At 59.3% G+C, this 16,108-nt stretch overlaps 8 protein-coding genes across 8 annotated transcripts; 5 read left to right on the top strand and 3 right to left on the bottom strand.

Moving 5' to 3' along the window:
- Window positions 1-115: 115 nt before the first annotated feature.
- On the top strand, window positions 116-1,711 carry PHYSODRAFT_479198 (hypothetical protein; the record flags this gene model as incomplete). Its single annotated transcript, XM_009521608.1, has 5 exons — window positions 116-421; window positions 530-644; window positions 729-859; window positions 938-1,528; window positions 1,607-1,711. The coding sequence occupies 5 exons, from the start codon at window positions 116-118 to the stop codon at window positions 1,709-1,711; spliced, it is 1,248 nt and encodes a 415-aa protein (XP_009519903.1).
- A 106-nt stretch (window positions 1,712-1,817) lies between these two features.
- PHYSODRAFT_296637 (hypothetical protein) lies at window positions 1,818-4,238 on the bottom strand (the record flags this gene model as incomplete). Its single annotated transcript, XM_009521607.1, has 1 exon — window positions 1,818-4,238. The coding sequence occupies one exon, from the start codon at window positions 4,236-4,238 to the stop codon at window positions 1,818-1,820; it is 2,421 nt and encodes an 806-aa protein (XP_009519902.1).
- Window positions 4,239-4,503: 265 nt separating this feature from the next.
- PHYSODRAFT_325716 (hypothetical protein) lies at window positions 4,504-5,046 on the top strand (the record flags this gene model as incomplete). The annotated part of the gene is made up of 1 exon (XM_009521606.1): window positions 4,504-5,046. One exon carries the CDS (start codon window positions 4,504-4,506, stop codon window positions 5,044-5,046), a length of 543 nt encoding a protein of 180 aa, XP_009519901.1.
- Window positions 5,047-5,967: 921 nt separating this feature from the next.
- Window positions 5,968-6,362, top strand: PHYSODRAFT_479254 (hypothetical protein; the record flags this gene model as incomplete). The annotated part of the gene is made up of 2 exons (XM_009521605.1): window positions 5,968-6,247; window positions 6,307-6,362. Coding segments are annotated over 2 exons (336 nt in total), but the record flags the coding sequence as incomplete, so codon positions are not given.
- Window positions 6,363-6,381: 19 nt separating this feature from the next.
- Window positions 6,382-8,351, bottom strand: PHYSODRAFT_539675 (hypothetical protein). Its single transcript, XM_009521604.1, has one exon. The coding sequence runs from the start codon at window positions 8,319-8,321 to the stop codon at window positions 6,480-6,482; it is 1,842 nt and encodes a 613-aa protein (XP_009519899.1). The 5' UTR covers window positions 8,322-8,351; the 3' UTR covers window positions 6,382-6,479.
- A 1,241-nt stretch (window positions 8,352-9,592) lies between these two features.
- PHYSODRAFT_539673 (hypothetical protein) lies at window positions 9,593-11,739 on the top strand. The gene has a single exon (XM_009521603.1). It carries the CDS (start codon window positions 9,791-9,793, stop codon window positions 11,678-11,680), a length of 1,890 nt encoding a protein of 629 aa, XP_009519898.1. The 5' UTR covers window positions 9,593-9,790; the 3' UTR covers window positions 11,681-11,739.
- Window positions 11,740-11,747: 8 nt separating this feature from the next.
- On the bottom strand, window positions 11,748-12,626 carry PHYSODRAFT_484007 (hypothetical protein; the record flags this gene model as incomplete). Its single annotated transcript, XM_009521602.1, has 1 exon — window positions 11,748-12,626. One exon carries the CDS (start codon window positions 12,624-12,626, stop codon window positions 11,748-11,750), a length of 879 nt encoding a protein of 292 aa, XP_009519897.1.
- A 1,345-nt stretch (window positions 12,627-13,971) lies between these two features.
- PHYSODRAFT_349963 (hypothetical protein) lies at window positions 13,972-16,038 on the top strand (the record flags this gene model as incomplete). Its single annotated transcript, XM_009521601.1, has 1 exon — window positions 13,972-16,038. The coding sequence occupies one exon, from the start codon at window positions 13,972-13,974 to the stop codon at window positions 16,036-16,038; it is 2,067 nt and encodes a 688-aa protein (XP_009519896.1).
- Between the last annotated feature and the right edge of the window lie 70 nt (window positions 16,039-16,108).

Below are 16,108 nucleotides of genomic sequence, written 5' to 3'. Positions count from 1 at the left end.
GCATATTTGGAACCCAAAACTACCACTCCTCATGGGTGCAAAACGTTACCCAAAATAAGCCGACAGCGGTTCTTCAATTCGCCCACGCCTTTGGGGAGTATCTATCTAACCGACCATGAAGACGTGGGAGGCCTTCGGCGCCGGCCTGGCCGTGGTGGCCTCCATCGTCTCGAACCTGGGCGTGAACATCCAAAAGTACTCGCACCTGAGCGAGGCCGCCAAGCCCGTGCACGAGCGCCGGCCGTACGTGCGGCGGCCCGTGTGGTGGGTGGGCTTCGCGCTCGTGGCGCTCGGCAGTCTGGGCGACTTCGCGGCCTTCGGTTTCGCCACGCAGTCGCTGGTGGCAGCGCTGGGAGGAGGCGCAACGCTTGTTGCCAATGTCATCACGGCGCAGTGTCTAAACGGAGAGAGATTGTACAAGGTGGGTGGGGAGGATTTAAGTGTAGCCTAAACTGTGTTGCATGTTGCATTGCAAGAGTTCTCTAACCGGTCGGAGATTTGTTGCCCTTCTTTTTTCTTTTGCTTTTAGACGGATGTCGGTGGGGTGTTTTTCGTTATTCTGGGAGTGGTGATCATCGCGTGGATCGCCGAGCCGAACGTCGAGTACCCTCTGCCTGAACTCGAGCAGAGATTCGTCCGAACGCGTGAGTGTTGCCTTTGGTTAGATAGTGTTAAAAGTTTATTGTTTTCTTTTAGCTGACAATATTTTTACGTCATTCTTGTTGCAGCTTTCGTGGTGTACATTACATGTGTGGGAGTTTGTGCCGTGAGCATGTTGGCCACCATCAAAGGCTCAGTTGCCAATCGGCTCAAGAACCAGGTCTACTGGTCCAACAAACGCCAGAAGAAGCTCATGAAGGTTCGTTCGCCCAACATTTTATCATATTTTCCCCAATATTTTTTTATCAACATCTCACTTCTCGTTGCCTTTAACCAGCAATTCGAGATTCGGGTCCAGCGACTAGAGCAACGTCTGCTGGACATGGAGGTGAAGCTGCTTCAAGTCACCACTTCACCTTCGCCACTACCGACAGGGCTCATAAACCCGCCAGCCATGAGCAGGGAACTCCGAGAGCTGATCGACTCGACCAACGCGGAGGACGCTGAAGCAGACGAAGAGGCTGCAGCCAGGGAGTCGCGCGTGCCGTACTACTACGCCATCTGCTCGGGCATCGTGGGCGCCATGACGGTGCTGCTGGCCAAGTGTTCCGCCATCATGATCGCGCTGACGCTCAAGGGCGACAACCAGTTCCGATACGGCTTGACGTACATCTTCCTGGGCGGCATGTTCGTGTGCGTCCTCGTGCAGACGCACTTCCTCAACATGGCCACGGCTTTGGGGGACATCATGACCGTGTTCCCCATCTTCCAGGCCTGCTGGATCACCTTCAGCGTCGTCGGTGGGGCCATCTTCTACCAGAACGACGATGATCCGTTCCCTACGGTAGACAAAGTGTTCTATCCGCTCGCTTTGCTGGCGATTGCGGTGGGTGTCGGACTGCTGGTGCAGCACAACTCCTCGAGCTCGGTTGAAGCCCAGGCAAGTGGTGGAAAACTCGGCGCGAAGACACGAGCGGGACGTCGCACCGCCGGTTTTGACAACAAGGACGACGATGACGACATTCTCTTGAGTGTCGATGCTTCCATGAGCTCGCCTCTGCTTCCGGCGGGCTCGCGGGAAGACGAGGGTTACCTGCACCTCAGCGCGTAGGTGCATTATCCAAAGTACGTCGTTGGTTTTATAAAGTGGAAAGTCAATCAAAATTCTATTGGAATGCATGGGAAACACCTCAATGGCGTAGTGGAAGTCCGGCTCTCTAGTCATCATCCACAACAATGTCCGGGAAGTCATCGTCGTCGTCGTCGTCGGCCTCGACTGTGGCGACAGGAGCCTTCTTCTCGTCATCACTGTCCTTGACACGCTTCGCGGCCGGTTCGTCGTCGTCGTCTTCATCTTCGTCGTCATCGTCAGCGTTCTCTTCGGCCTCGACCTTCTTAACCTCTGCGGGTGTCTCGACAACAGTTTGAGGCCGGGCGTCGTCGTAATCCTCCTCCTCATCTTCCTCTTCTTCCTCCTCCTCGGTGACAGCAGGAGCCTCCTTCTTTTCAGCCTTAGCCGGCGTCTCTTCCTGCTCCGGCTTGGCGTCTTCGTCGTCACTTTCATCGCGGTCGTTTTCATCCCAGTCCATGGCATCCCCCAGCACAGCGGACTCCTTCGAAGTGGCCCGCGAAGCGTTTCCAAAGCGGTGGATTTCCTGCTCCTTGTTCGAGTTCTGCGGGAAATTGATTGCCATCGGGGGCGCACGCGGATGGAGCATAGCCTCACCAGCGTTGAGAGCCACGAGCTGGAGAGCCGACGAAGCACCGCCGCTGCCAATGACGCGGCGCTGCCAGTACTGGAGCCCACGAAGCAAATTGGCCGCGTGCGAGCCGGAGGCATCGGCAGTCACAGCACCCGAAAGAAGCGCAAGCGCCACGGGGTCAATGGCACCAACGTTGCCAGCTCCAACCACATGCCGACGCTGCACGGCCTTCAGAGCGATCTCGCTAGCCGACGAACGGGTCTCGTCAGGCAGCAAGCTTCCGTAGACACTCACACAGCCAGCGATAGCCGTCAGCACTGCCTCGAGGGTGAGCGCCACGACCGACTCGTCACGGAGAGACACAAAGCTGGACTGGCCAGCTGCTTTACCTCCGTTGAGGGCAGCAAGCGTTGCAGCAGCCGCAGCCTGACGCTTGCGCTTCTTGCTCTTGCCGCCGCCGTTCTTGGCGTCATTCTGCTGAGCAGCCAGCGCCTTCGCAACGTTGTTCGAGGTGTTGGTAGTGTTAGCCTTCTCATCAAGATTACGCTTGCAGCGCGAGACCAGCTCGTTCAGCAGCGGCACACCAAGCTTCTCGACAGTACTGGCGCCAAGACGACGCGCGCACACCGCCGTCGTATCAGCCAATGCCTGGAGGTCCTCACCGTCACCCACACTTTCCGAGGCAAGCAAAAGGACACGCGTGATTTTGCTCGCGTGACGCAGCGCACAAATTCCAGTGCGCTCCACAGCCGCACTCAAGGCGCCCAGAGCCTGCGCGTGAACACGAGGAAGCACCGCGTACACGACACTAATCGGCAGACGTACGCCGTCGTCTGACACTCCAGTGTGCTTGCCCACCTCGTGCGCGCGCACGCCCATGGCGCGACGCGCAAACGTCACCACTTCAGGAAGCACCTGTTGAGCTTCACGCTCCGAGATCTGTCCGCGGCACTGAGTAGCCGTGCGAGCACTCAGCAGTTCGTGCAGGGCGCTCAGCGCGCGCGTCATCCTGACCAGCGTCACTTCAGCGCGCTGATAGATCGGCAGCTGCGCGCTGGCAGCTCCCTGCACCCAGAGCTTCTTGCCGGTAACTCCTTCGGTCGAGGGCACAACGGAGCGCTTGCCCGCGAGCAAGTCCAGCTGCTGGTGCGCGGCCTCCAGCGCCTTCTGCGCCATCTGCGTCCACACTTGCTGCGGCTTGTCCGAGGCGTTGCACAGCAGCGCCAAGCAGGTCGCTGCCTTCTTCGCCACCAGCTCCTCGTCCGCATTGGCGTCCGCGGCGGGGAACAGCGCGCCCACGCACGCCGACTCAATCTTCACTGCGAAGCTGCGCAGCGAGTTGGGCGACGCGCGCAGCAGCGCGGCCACCAGCTCCAGCTGCGCCAGCATCAGCGTCGAGGCGCTCTTCCTCGACAGCAGCGCCACCACCGGCTGCAGCAGCTTGGCCAGCAACTCCAGCGCCTCGCGCCGCGCGTCGGGGTTGTAGCTGTCCACGTAACGCAGCAGAGACATGGCCACGCCACACGCGGAGGCCGCCGCGAGCTCCGCGTCGTCGTCCTGGGTCTTGGCCGCCTGCAGCTGCTTGAGAACCTTCACAATACGCTCCAGCAGCTTGGAGGCGAGCACCTCGAGCCGCGCGAGCGGGCTCTGACGCGCCGTCGTCAGCAGAAGCTCCCAGCCCACGCGGCGCGCCTGCGCGGAGCCCTCCGCGAGCTGCAGCAGCCGAGCGTCCCACTTGGCCAGCGCCTTGCCGTCCGTCACGAGGCCGAACACGTTGTGACGCTCCAGCGCCTCGCGCAGCGCCGTCTGCTGTACCAGGAACGTGGTGAGCGCGGCGTCATCGCGCTCCAGGTCGCTGGGCAGCGCCAGCGCCAGCACGGAGGACAGCAGGTTGCGGGCCAGGGCCGTCTCCACGGCGCGCGGGTCCGACGTCATGACGCTTGAAGGGCAAGAGGCGAAATGAAATGGATGACTGGATCGGAGCTGCTGGGTGGGAAGGGGTTTAAGCCAATGATGAGGCGGCAAGAGCATAATTTGGACCAATTGCAGGAGGGTGGGAGCGGATTGGCGGGTTTGAATTTTGGCGGGGGTTGCCTCCCACTTCAACTTGAGCCAGCTCAATTTTAGCACTCTCACTAGCGTCACCGTGACTGAACGCACCCACTCACTCACAAGTTAAGAAGTTCATCATCGGTGCGAAATGGCGTCAAGTAGTGTCAGAGCCCAGAGGGTTTCGAACGTATCTCAGCGCTTCCTGGAGACTTGGGCGTCACTTCAAGTGGAGTTCCAGGGATGCTACTCTCCCCAACGACTGCTGCAGCTACAGTCCTATTCGGCTGGACTAGGTAGCCTTCGGTTGGTGATGCTTTGTGTACTAACGCCGTTGTCGTTCCTCTTCCTGAGTTTGCTGGGCGACGTGGTTTCGCTGCCGCCACTGGAAGCTGGCGCGTCCCGGAACTGGTTCGTGTTTGCTCGGGGGTGGGCTCTTACGGGCTTCATCGGAGCTAGTGTGCTCGTCCAGATCGGCCAAGGCGTGAGTCAACTGAGAATGACCGCACGGCAGGTGATTTCTATTTCGTTCCTCGCTGCTACAGTCGCCATCGCGTCTGTGGCGTTGGCCAGCAGTCTGACTGTTTTCCCATTGCCGTTTGGAGCCCTCTTTGCGGGGCCCCCTTGTGTGATTGTGATCGGTACGAATCTCGGCATCGATTGGAAGCTGATCCAGCACTGCGAGCTCAACTGAAGCGTCAACTCGATGTGATCCATTGCATGACGTCACTGACGTTCATCTACCCGCTCTACATCTACGGCTATACTTCTTTTACTGGGATGTGGCAAATCGCTTTTGCTCTTTTGTCGCCGGTCATCCAGGTCATTGCAAAAATTTTAATCAGCCGGAACCTCACTGGTCATGACTAATGAAACCGGAGACCATCGTCTTCTGCGCCGAACTATTTAGTGCCTTATATTGCTCAAGTGTTCTTCAGGGCACGTCGTCCTGGAAAACGACAGTGTTGATCATGGGGACAGATATCGCACAGATTGGCCTTGTAGTCTTCGATATGATAATATTCTGGATGAGGTGACTGTGCTGATGAAAAGGATTCCACGCGATCATCCCCTTGCAAATGAAAACTTTATCCAAATAGCAGAACGGTTGGTAAATATCGAAGCAGAACACGGTTTCCCTCAACTGAAACCCAACAACTCGTCCGGTCCAGCATCGACTAGGCAAAAGCAACTAAACGTTGGGGATCGATCTTCGGACAATTCAATGATAGAAGCTAATCCACCGCGAGAAGCGACGAAGCTGCAGTTGAAGAACGATCCATTTGCCGGAAGAAATGGGAGTTTAAAGTGGACTGTATTGCACAAGGTCCAGGTCTTTCCGGTTCACGCGGCGTCACAATTCAAGTATTGGTCCAAACCCAAACTTAAAGCAACCACCTCCAGTGAGCTATCACTTGGATATGAGGAGATTTTTCACGTAAGGAGCGCGCGCTGTTTATTCGGAAGACCTTGCAAGTGCTGTTCGTGACAGAGTTCGTTGTGCTTGGGGAGTACCTCGAAGTGGCGATGGCTATCATTTTCAGTAAGTGGGGTCACCGGTGAATCACCGTATCTGGAGTAGTACTGACATTATCGTATTTTTTGCATTGTAGACTTGCATCAGATAGCACTGTTTCATATGCCAAACAGTGCGTACTACCCTGCCTTGGCAGACCTGACGGGTGCCCAATTCAATTCTGTAGTTTACTTTAGAGTGCTCTACGCTGGGCTGGAGCATTTTTCTCTGGTTATGACCATTACCGTTTTGAAGCGGGTATTGGGCTTTTCGCCGTTGTCTCAGTTGGCATTCGTGCTCGAAAAGCAGGCAGGTACGATTCAGATGAAGCTCGTCGGTTCATTCGTCTACATCATGCAACTTTCACTGAAGCACGTCGGTAAGTGATGCGTTTATGGTTTATCTGAATGTGCCAATTCTTACATGCAAAACGTGTAGGAGCTGACTTCAGCTTTAAGTTCTCATGTATGCATTCTACCAAGAGTGGGTCGTGAACTCTGGTTGACTGCAAATAGAGAGATGATTCCGTTTTTATTCCATACACATTGTTTCTGACATTGACTGTACTGTAGAGATACTTTGCCCTTCCTACAATGCAGAGGTGTTCGTTCTTAGCCTCGCTGGTCATTCGATTCTTCGGAATCAGCATCCCACATGAACGAGTTCGACCCCCACTTGGTTCCCTCATGAGGCGGGCACCCACCGTGAAGGGCCATCGGGTCCACGTCACCCTCTGGGGTCTGCACGTAGAATAGAGAAGCGTGCAACCCAAGCGGAGGCACCGCCAGTCCTGCTGAACACTCGCCCATTCCGTTGCGAACAATGTTTTCCTCCGAGTACCGATCGACCGAGTGAGGAAAGACCGTCTCACCGCCGACTTTAGTTTGGTTGTTCAGATACAGGAACAACGTCACGAAGCGCTGCGGGAAGAAGTGTTTGACGAACTTGGGCAGCTTGTAGCGTAGTTGAGCCGGTGCCTTCACCTCTGCCTCCCACGCTTTAACCGTAAGCTCGGCAAACTGAGGCGAAACCTGCAACACGCGCACCAGTACGTTGTTCCTTCCACGATTCTCAACCATCCAGCTGTACCAGTCGTCGTTAGGAAGGAAACGGGTGATGAAAGCCTTCGAGAAGTTGTCAAGGATGATGTCCAGGAGCTCGGACTGGAACTTCATCGAGTACGAAGGGTACAAGAAGCCGCCCGGACGACAAACACCCGGCGCTTTGCCCCCCAAGAATACGACCCGCTCCTTCGCCCAGCGCACCCACGCAAAGTAGTGCGTGACATCGTTGACAGGGGCCTTCGGGAATGTATAACGGAGCTCCGGCATCCCCAGTGCATCTTCCCACGCTTTCACGACAAGGGGCAAATACTCCGGTTTTGCTCCAATTCCAATAAACTTGGGCATAATGCCCCGAGAGTTAAGGGCTAGATTCTCAGCGATCCAGTCGGTCCACGACGCGTCTCGGCGAGATCGGAACACGTTGGTCTCGTTAGCGATCGGAAGGAATAGGCGCAACAATGCGTTGGGGAATGTCACCTCGTCTTCGGCATTTGGGAAGAGCGCTCCACCTTCACGAAAGTCTTCAGGGATATCTCGACTGACACTCAGTTCACGGATTTTATCGGCAGCCCAGTTGGCCCACTGCTTGTAGGTGTCCAGTCCGAGCTTGAACTCGCTCTCGGTCGGAAGGAAAGGAAGCGTCTGGAACGTGTCGAGATGCTGGCGATAGAACTCGCCTGCGTTGTAGCGCACGAGTTGCAGTCGTTCGAGGAAACTGGGACTTGGCAGGCGAGTCAATCGAGCTCCACGGACTTTAAAGTCGCGAGTGAAGAGACTGTCAGGGAGGAACGCAGTGTGGCTTGTGCGCGTGTCGGAGACGACGTGTTGGGCTCCTTCCGTGGTATTGCTGGCAATTCGGGACCTGTTCAAAAGCGGAGATCCGATCTCAATGATCTTGTCCGCCTCCTCTTGGGTGAAATAGTGCTCGACATCGAGCACCTTGGGGCTAATACCCACAGTCGTCAACGTCACGCCGTCCTCCAGCACGTACTTGTACCCCTTCTTGATACCCGGCCACTGCCACAACTGGAAGTCCAGCAGCACGTGCACAATGTTCTTCGTCTTCCTCAGCTCCTCCAAGTTACGAACGGGCCAGCCCATCTGACTGTACAAACGCACACCGTTCGCCATGACGTCGCGGTCGGCGCCCAGCGTCGCTGCGGCCACCTCGGCCGCCTGACCCACGCACTCGAACTGGCCGTTCCACGAGACGTAGACGCCGTCGTTGGCGCCGTTGAGCATGAAGAAGACTCGGTCGTCGTCCATGGGCTGCGGGGCGTCCATGGGCTCCGTGACATGGAACATCTTGCCGTCAAAGAGCGCGGTGGGCGTGTAGTCAGAATCATCGCAAGCCAAGTCGCTCACGAGGTGCCGCACGTCCATCGCCATGAGCTCCGAGTTGTACTTCTCGGATAGGACCCGTGGGTGGATCTGGAGGAGTTCACCAGCACGATCGAGCACTGCCGAAGTGTTGACGCTCGCGAGCTTCATCGGTCTCAAGCACCAAGCCACTGCCAGTGACACCACGAAGACGAGCATCGAGGCCGGGACAAGCGGAAACGACTTGGTCGTCGTGGGCTTCTCAGGCTTCTCCGTCTTGACCTCCTCCTTCGCCGCCTTTTTGATCTCGTCCATGTTCAGCTCTAGAGCTCTTGTGAGCCACGACGCTAGTTTGGAAATGAAGGCTTTCGGCGGTTTGCATGTCGAGTCCCCGGAAAACTGCAAGCGAAAGTCCAGCCTGTCCTTCCGGAAGCGGCGCCAATTGGCACGTGCTCAACCGGACTGTGCCCGCACATATCTCCGACGCGTTGTGCTGCCAGCATTACCAGTGCGTGCTTCTTGCGGGGGTAACTGCATAACACACTTCTAGCACGGTTGAAGACAACGTTAAGCGGGCGCTGGTACGAACACGTAGCCTTAGATGACGTGACGGGGGCGGGGTGCTTCACTTTGGCATGCATGGTTCGCTGTTACAGTATCATCGAATCCACAGTTGACTTCGTCGGTGCAGACCTACCTAACTGGACATGCCTCGTCAATGGAGTTCGAGGCCAGTCAAGTCGCGTAGCGTTGGAGACCATGCCGACGGTACAAGCTCAACCTTGAGAAAAAAGTATCTTCGCTTTGTTTTACTCTACGTCGGCCATCAATGCGTTGATGAACCCAGCGACTGCATCCCGGAGCGTGTGACTGCCTCGGTCTTGAGCTATGCAGCGCTCACGTCGAAAAATCTGGTCCTTGTGCGGCCAATTCGTCTTGCACGGGCGTGTCCAGTGCCGACGATGCAGTCTGCATCGCCGGCACGATTTTCAACCAACCACCGTGCGTTATTCCGCCTCGAAGCCAATCACCGCGCAGCAGATCCGCATTTGACATTCGTCTACATGGACACGCAATGGCGCCGCCACCCCGCCCTTTACCTGCTCGTGGCGTGCCCCCGACGGGGGCCTGGTGTTGTTGCTCTACCTCCATCCCCTTCAGAGTGTCGAGCCAGCTCCTCAGAAGCTCCAGGAAGTGCATTGACACGCGCATTCTGCGCCGCTGAGCATTCCTGCATTCGCGCCGGCTAGTGCACTCCCTCCAGAGCCAAGCGCGGACCTCCGACTCGCTCTACAGGCCGAGATATGACCAAGAAACCCGAGAGCACCGTGGCTGAAAAGCCTGCAGCCAAGGACGACGCCGCCCCGTTGAAGTCCGAGGCCGCGTCGACGTCCTCCTTCTCTCTGGTGACTCCGCTGCTGGTCGTGGCGGCTGCCGTGGGCTGGGGCAAGCTCGCGCAGAGGGAGCTGCAGGCCGAAACGGTCGAGGAGCTCGTGTCCAAGGTCTCGGACCGTCTCAGCGTCCAGTACAACGAGTTCATGAACCCTTCCAGTGCCCTCGAGCAGGAGCAGGAGCTGCTGTACAAGTACGACGACGAGACGCTCATTGCGATGGAGGTTCGCCACCTCGTGAGCGACTTGAGCTGCAGCGACGACAAGTACGCGGCCAGCCCGCTGTTCGACGGCAAGCTCTTGCCCGTGCAGGATCCGATGCAGTTGGAGCAGCCCATGGGCAGTCGTGTGTTTTTCATGCTCAATGGACGCAATGAAGGCGTCTACGTGTCGTGGAACGGAGAGTTCAACTGTGTGGGCAAGGCGGCGGAGCTGGCCGCGGGTTGGCTGGGCGCCGACCGCGACGTCATGGAGAACGGCGTGAGACTGTACAATCAGATGGGCTTTGCCATCCGCAGCGCGGAGGATCTTGCGCAGGCCAGGAACATCGTCCACATCTTGCTGGACTTCCAGTTGTGGCAGTGGCCGGGCATTGAGAAGGGGTACCAGTACGTGCTGGAGGACGGCGTTACGCTGACGACCGTGGCCATGAGCCCCAAGGTCTTCGACGTGCAGTACTTCCTGAACCAGAACGAGTCCGAGAAGATCATGGAGCTCGGCATGCCCGGGCTGTCCCGCTCGAAGGTGGACGGCAGCAACTCGTCCAAGGTCACGTCCAAGTCGCGCACGAGCCACACGGCCTTCCTGGAGGACAGCATCTTCACGCGCGATTTCCGCGTACGAGCGGCACGCGTGGCTCGCCTGCCTAGTCCGACGTTTGCGGAGCGCCTCCAGCTTCTGCAGTACAACGCTGGGGAATTCTACCGCCAGCACTTCGATACGTTCCACTCGCGCGACTTCTTGCCCAAGGACGCCAACGCGTTCTACTACGAAGACTACGAAGAATGGACCAAGTGGGCGGCGGAAAAGCTTCGCAGTCTGGATCAGAGCAAGCTGCCGGAAGAGTTCTGTGAGGGTGGTCCATTGTTCCCCGACGCGGAGGACCAGCAAACTTTCCCCAATGCTCTGCTGGAAGTTTTCCACCAGAAGATGGTGGCGACCAACATGTTCAAGGCCCTTACGGACGAGGAATATGAGCGGTGGATTCGTATCAACCTGGACAAGGACGCCTTGGACCTCATGAAGGACTTGATGGACAAGAAGAGGCGTCCCTCTTACTTGCCACGTATTGTCCAGGCTTGGGAGGAGAAGCTCGGCCGCGGCGAGCTGCGCTACACGTTCCCCAAGCCGCAGGTAAACGGTCAGTCGAGCTACTACAACTGGGTCCGCTGGGCGAAGGAGCGCGTGAGCTACCTCGGTGACAAGTGCCCGCCTATTGCTCGTCCCAATGGCGACCTGTACCCGCAGTACACTGTCGAGTTCCAAGAGCGCTTGCTGGAGTTTGTGCACGACGACTATAGCAAGGACTTCATCATTCAGATGACGAACGAAGAATGGTACGACTGGCTCATGGAGAACCGCGGCCGCTTGCTTGTGCTCTTCCAGGTGCTCAAGACGTTCCCTCACTTCGCCGAGCTGATCATCAGGACGTGGGAGTCCCGTGTGCGGAGCCCTCTGCTGCGTTACAAGCTGCCCAAGTACGTCAAGCACTTCCACCCGCAGCGCTACGTAACGCTCTTCATGTACCTGAACAACCAGACGAAGATCGGTGGCGAGACTGTCTTCCCCTATGCAGTGGACCGCTTCTCCGACGAGGAAATCGTGCGCGACGGCATGGACGAGTGCTCAAAGGGTTTGGCCGTGCCACCCCGCGGACTGCACGCCTCGCTGTTCTACACGCAGACACCCGAGGGCGACATCGACGAGATGAGCCGCCACGGTGGCTGCCCGCCCCACGAAGGAACCAAGTGGGGATCGAACGCCTTCATGTGGGACTCGGACGCCGACGAAGGCGCAGAACTGTGGACCACCAAGTAAGCTAAGGAGAGGAGAGTGAGTATATGGTACGTAAATTCGTAATGAAAGGTAGCGTTTGCATTCACAGCTATTGATTGCCGCGAGGTGTTGCGGAGTTATTAACGAAAATGATGAGGTCTTTGGAGCGATTCTTGACCCACGGTGGCCGGAACGCAAAGTAAAGCCCTCCGTCACCGGGCTTGGCGTTCCAGTCCTCCGCGACCTTCTGCAGCCCGTACTTGCTCGCCACTCGGTTGGTCTTGCAGAACACATTCATGTAGGCAACAAGTCCGTTCTCACACTCGGTGGACACGTGGTTGAAGCGCACCACGAGGTTTTCGTCCCGAGCTAGAGAGATGGAGAAGTCGAGGTCCTGCCAGTCCGCGGCGATAACCTCGTGAATCTCTTGGATGATCTGCGGAATGAGCTTCCGCGTCACAGCGTCGACCGGAGGGCGCTGACCACACGGCACAAAGGCTCCATACAGGATCTTCTTCTCCTCGAGGTAGCGCTGGTGCTTCTTCTCCTCCTTGACGTCAGGGTACGGCTCGTGCAAGTGCGGGTAGTGGAAGTTTGTCGCCCCAAAGGCGTCCTCATGCTTAAGTCGAGCAGCAGCGCAGCCGCTCACGAAGTCCTGGCCGCTGATCTCCGTGCGCTTGGCCTCGGAGCGCAGTCGCTCCATGTGAGCCTGTCCGTCCGCGAGACTGAAGCGCGACGGCGTGTACTCGAACTTGTTGAAGAGGCCGTCCCTGGTGGCGTTCTTGCCGCCCTTGGGCTGCGTGAGGCGGTTCTCGTTCATCTTCTCGAAGCGCGCCTGGTTCACGGCGTTGTTCCGGAGCCGCGCGGGGATTTTCTGGATGTTGGCGTAGTTCCCCGCCACGAAGGCCTTGCGGATCTGGTCGGCCTCGGCGTTGGCGTACTCGGGCAGGATGGACGAGAACGTGGGGCGCATGTAGCGCGGCGGCATCTTGGCGGGCGCGCGCTGCTGCGCTTCCTCGTCGTCTCGAGCGGACACGGTGGCCATCACTACACTCGCTGTAGTCACTAGTAGCACTGTGACAGACCCAAGAGCTAAAAATGGTCTTCAATGCGTACTGCACGCGGATTGGCGGAGGACATTGAAGTTGGCCCATCCCCCTGGCCAAGTCCCGCGCTAAGTTCGACTCGGGTCAAGGTGGGGTTGTCCCTCGATTGTCCGACAGCAGCGGCTGCCCTGGTCTCCAGCGTGGCCGAGGGTGAAGTCGTGCTCGGGCTTGACTGCCACGTTGCCCCGCGCGAGGGCGCTGCACTGACACGGGGCTGAGCAAACCGTTGGCGCAGGCCCCGCCCAAATCCTAGCGCAAGCTCTGCATCCGCGCAGAGCGCTGCAATTGGCAGGCAGGAGGTTCCTTCCTGCCTTAGGCACTGCCTTATCGCCTCCGGGAGTCGAATGCCAGCAGGCCAGAGAGATGGCTTTCGCTCGGGGTGATTTCGGTCGGACGACTGCGACGCCGGCAGCATTCGGACTGCGGAACTGGCGCGGAAATTGTTACAGCGGCGACCGCGAGATCTCGTGCAGTTCGCTGAGCCCTCCGCTCTCAGGCCTCGGAGCTGCGCCGTGGGCCACAGCTCGTCGGCCCTTTTCCGGCCGAGCGGCGGTGCAGTCGCTCGCTCGAGAGCGGAACAATGGCAGGATCGGCGGCTCCGGCTCCCTCCGTCGGCGCCGCAGTCTGCAGTCGAGCCAAACACACCGCAACGCCCGTCGTGGGCTCGCGCGCGCCCAAAGTCTGTGCTCGGGCGCGACCTATCCCCGCCGAGAGTGACTGCGTGACAGGGCACTCACCGTGTTAAGCAACGGCCCGCATTGGGCACACCTCTGCGCTGCTCCGGCCCGCGGTGCAGCGTGTTAGACCTCGTTCAAAAACAGCAGCACCGACTGCAGCCCCGCGGCACGGAGCGCCTCAACTTCCTCGCCATCAGGGGACACTCACGCGCAGCATGGTGCTCAAGCTTCGACGCTCGCCTCCAGGCAGGGCAAGTCCTTATCCTCCGGCACCAGCCGTTGCAAATCCCGGTCCGTCTCTGTACGGTAGTCAGAGCCCCGCTGTGTCGTTCGGTCGCTGCAGCGCGCCATTGGCTCAAAGTCCTCACGGGTCGCGCTCCCCATTGGCGCATAATCGCTGCCGAGCCCCGCTTCTTCCGTCGGCGAGCCCCCCGCCGTCAGTCAAGCATTGCGGCGTCGACCCAGTCGTCGTTTCCGCAGCCGAGCAGCCCCCCCCTGCCTGCCTGCCCCCACCTAAGGAGCTGTAGCCCCCGCCTCGCCGGCCCAGCTCATGGTGCGCAACCTCTTCGACTTTAACATCGCCAACAGCAGCACCAAGTTCCTCAGCGGCAGCGTCGCCACCGCCACCTCCGCCCTCGACGACTCCGCGTCGCTCTCGTCCACCGCCAGCTCCTCGGCCGACTCGTACGCCGCTCACGCCCCGTCGCAGCAGGGCGACGACATGGAGGCGCTCCACAACAGCTCGGGCGGCTCGCACCGCAGCCGCGCCAACGACCACAGCGCGCGCGGCGACCGCAAGCCCATGACCTTCACGACCACGAGCTCCATCACGGGCACCAACACCACGACCATCGTGGCCGGCGGCATGCAGCACCAGCAGCTCGCGGGCCACGTGCACAACGCCAACGCGGCGGCCGAGTCCAAGGCCAGCAAGAAGTGCAGCGTTTGCGGCAAGAGCTTCAACCCGCTGCGCAGGCGCCACTACTGCCGCACGTGCACGGCCGTGGTCTGCAGCTCGTGCAGCATCTCGCGCAAGGTCGAGAGCACCTTCGAGGGCGCCATCACCGTGCGCATGTGCGTCAGCTGCAAGCTCAGCTCCATCGCGTCGCAGGACGACTTCTACGACCGCATCTTCTCCACTAACGGCGGCGCCAACACGGGCGGCACCACGGACTCGCAGCCCAGCGGCAGCGAGGGGGACTTCGCCACAGACCGGCTCAGCTTCGCGTCCTACTCGTCCGGAACGGCCAAGGACGACATGGCGGTGGGCGCCTCGAGCATCGACATGAACCCCGCAATGGACAAGCGCACGGCCAGCGCGTCGAACCTCCCGGTGCGGCGCAAATCCAGCACGACCAGTGGCAACGACGGCGCGTCAGGTGCTAGGGGACGGCATGGCTCCTTCACGGGCCCGGCGGCGGTCGCGGAGGACTGCCCGTGGTGCATGAACGAGGCCTGCGCCCCGCTGCACGAGTACTTCGAGGTGCCCTACCCGTTCTTCCTCGAGCTGGCCGACCCCGCGGCCAAGAACCAGTACATTGCAGCCAAGCACCTGGACAACGAGAAGGAGCGTCTCCGATCGGTGCGCGCGATCCGCGGAGCCCTGAAGGCTGGCACGTCTGCTGCTCAGACTGTCCAGCAGCTCTGTAACATGGCTGCCATTGCCACGTCGAGCCCCATGGCCCTTGTGGGTCTGCTGGACAAGCACGTGTACGTGCCCTGCGCTGAGGCGGGCCTCGGCTCGCTGGACAAGATTGACCGACAGAAGAGTTTGGCGGCGCACGCGTGCCGCAATGGATCGCCGCTCGTGTGCAGCGACTTGACTCGGGACGTGCGTTTCGCGGCTAACCCGTGGCGGAGAGATGTTCTGCAGGCTCAGTTCTACGCTGGTATCCCGCTGACGCTGTCGAACGGCCACACGATCGGAGCTATCGAGGTGTTTGATGTGACCCCGCGTTTCGCGTGCATGGACGTCATTTCTCAGCTGCAGACTGTTGTGCGCGGCCTGCTTCGCAAGTTCGAGGAAATCCTGGCCAAGAACCCGGGATCAGCGGAGGATGAAGCATCGCACAAGTCGTCGTCTTCGTCTGGACGGCGGACACCTAAGAGTGAGAACGGTGAGGGTAAGCAGCGCACTCCGCGCGCCCCGGCACCTAACGCTCCTGCTCCTCCTGCTATCCCGCCGCCGAAGAAGTCGCCCAAGACGTCTCGATCTCCCGGAGTGCCGAACCACAAGCCGTCGGGCCCCGCGCCTCAACCGCCCAAGCCTGCTGCGCCGAAGGAAGCTCCTAAGGCCCCGGAACCTGCCCCAGCAGAGGCCCCGGCCCCCGCACCAGCACCAGAGGCAGCAGCACCCGCGGCGGGCGCTGAGCCCACTCAGGAACAAATGGAGATGCGGCTCATGCAGCTGCTCTCTCAGACTACTAGCACACAGGAACAACTGCGCAACCAACAGGGTCAGATGGTAAGCGCTATCAGCAGTCACTCGAAGCAGATCAACGACCTGGCCAAGCAGCTTGAGCGCATGGAATCGACGCTCGCCGCCAAGCTCGGAATGGATCTGGAGGACGACGAGGACTCGCCTTCCAAGAAGGACGCTGACGCAGCAAGTGCGTAGAGGGCTCTCAGCCAGCCCACCCAGTTGCCCAGGTAGTGAATTAATCCCAGCAGCGAGCTGTTGTGCCAGT

Source organism: Phytophthora sojae (genome assembly GCF_000149755.1).
Source record: "Phytophthora sojae unplaced genomic scaffold PHYSOscaffold_2, whole genome shotgun sequence".
NCBI lineage: Eukaryota > Oomycota > Peronosporomycetes > Peronosporales > Peronosporaceae > Phytophthora > Phytophthora sojae.
The sequence above is the reverse complement of the archived record's forward strand: the minus strand, read 5'-3'. Positions and strand labels throughout refer to the sequence as shown.

Bases quoted from the DNA above. Each gene is read 5' to 3' on its own strand.
- PHYSODRAFT_539675 (XM_009521604.1), bottom strand. From the start codon at position 8,321: ATGGCGATGGACGTGCGGCACCTCGTGAGCGACTTGGCTTGCGATGAT.
- PHYSODRAFT_539673 (XM_009521603.1), top strand. From the start codon at position 9,791: ATGAACCCTTCCAGTGCCCTCGAGCAGGAGCAGGAGCTGCTGTACAAG.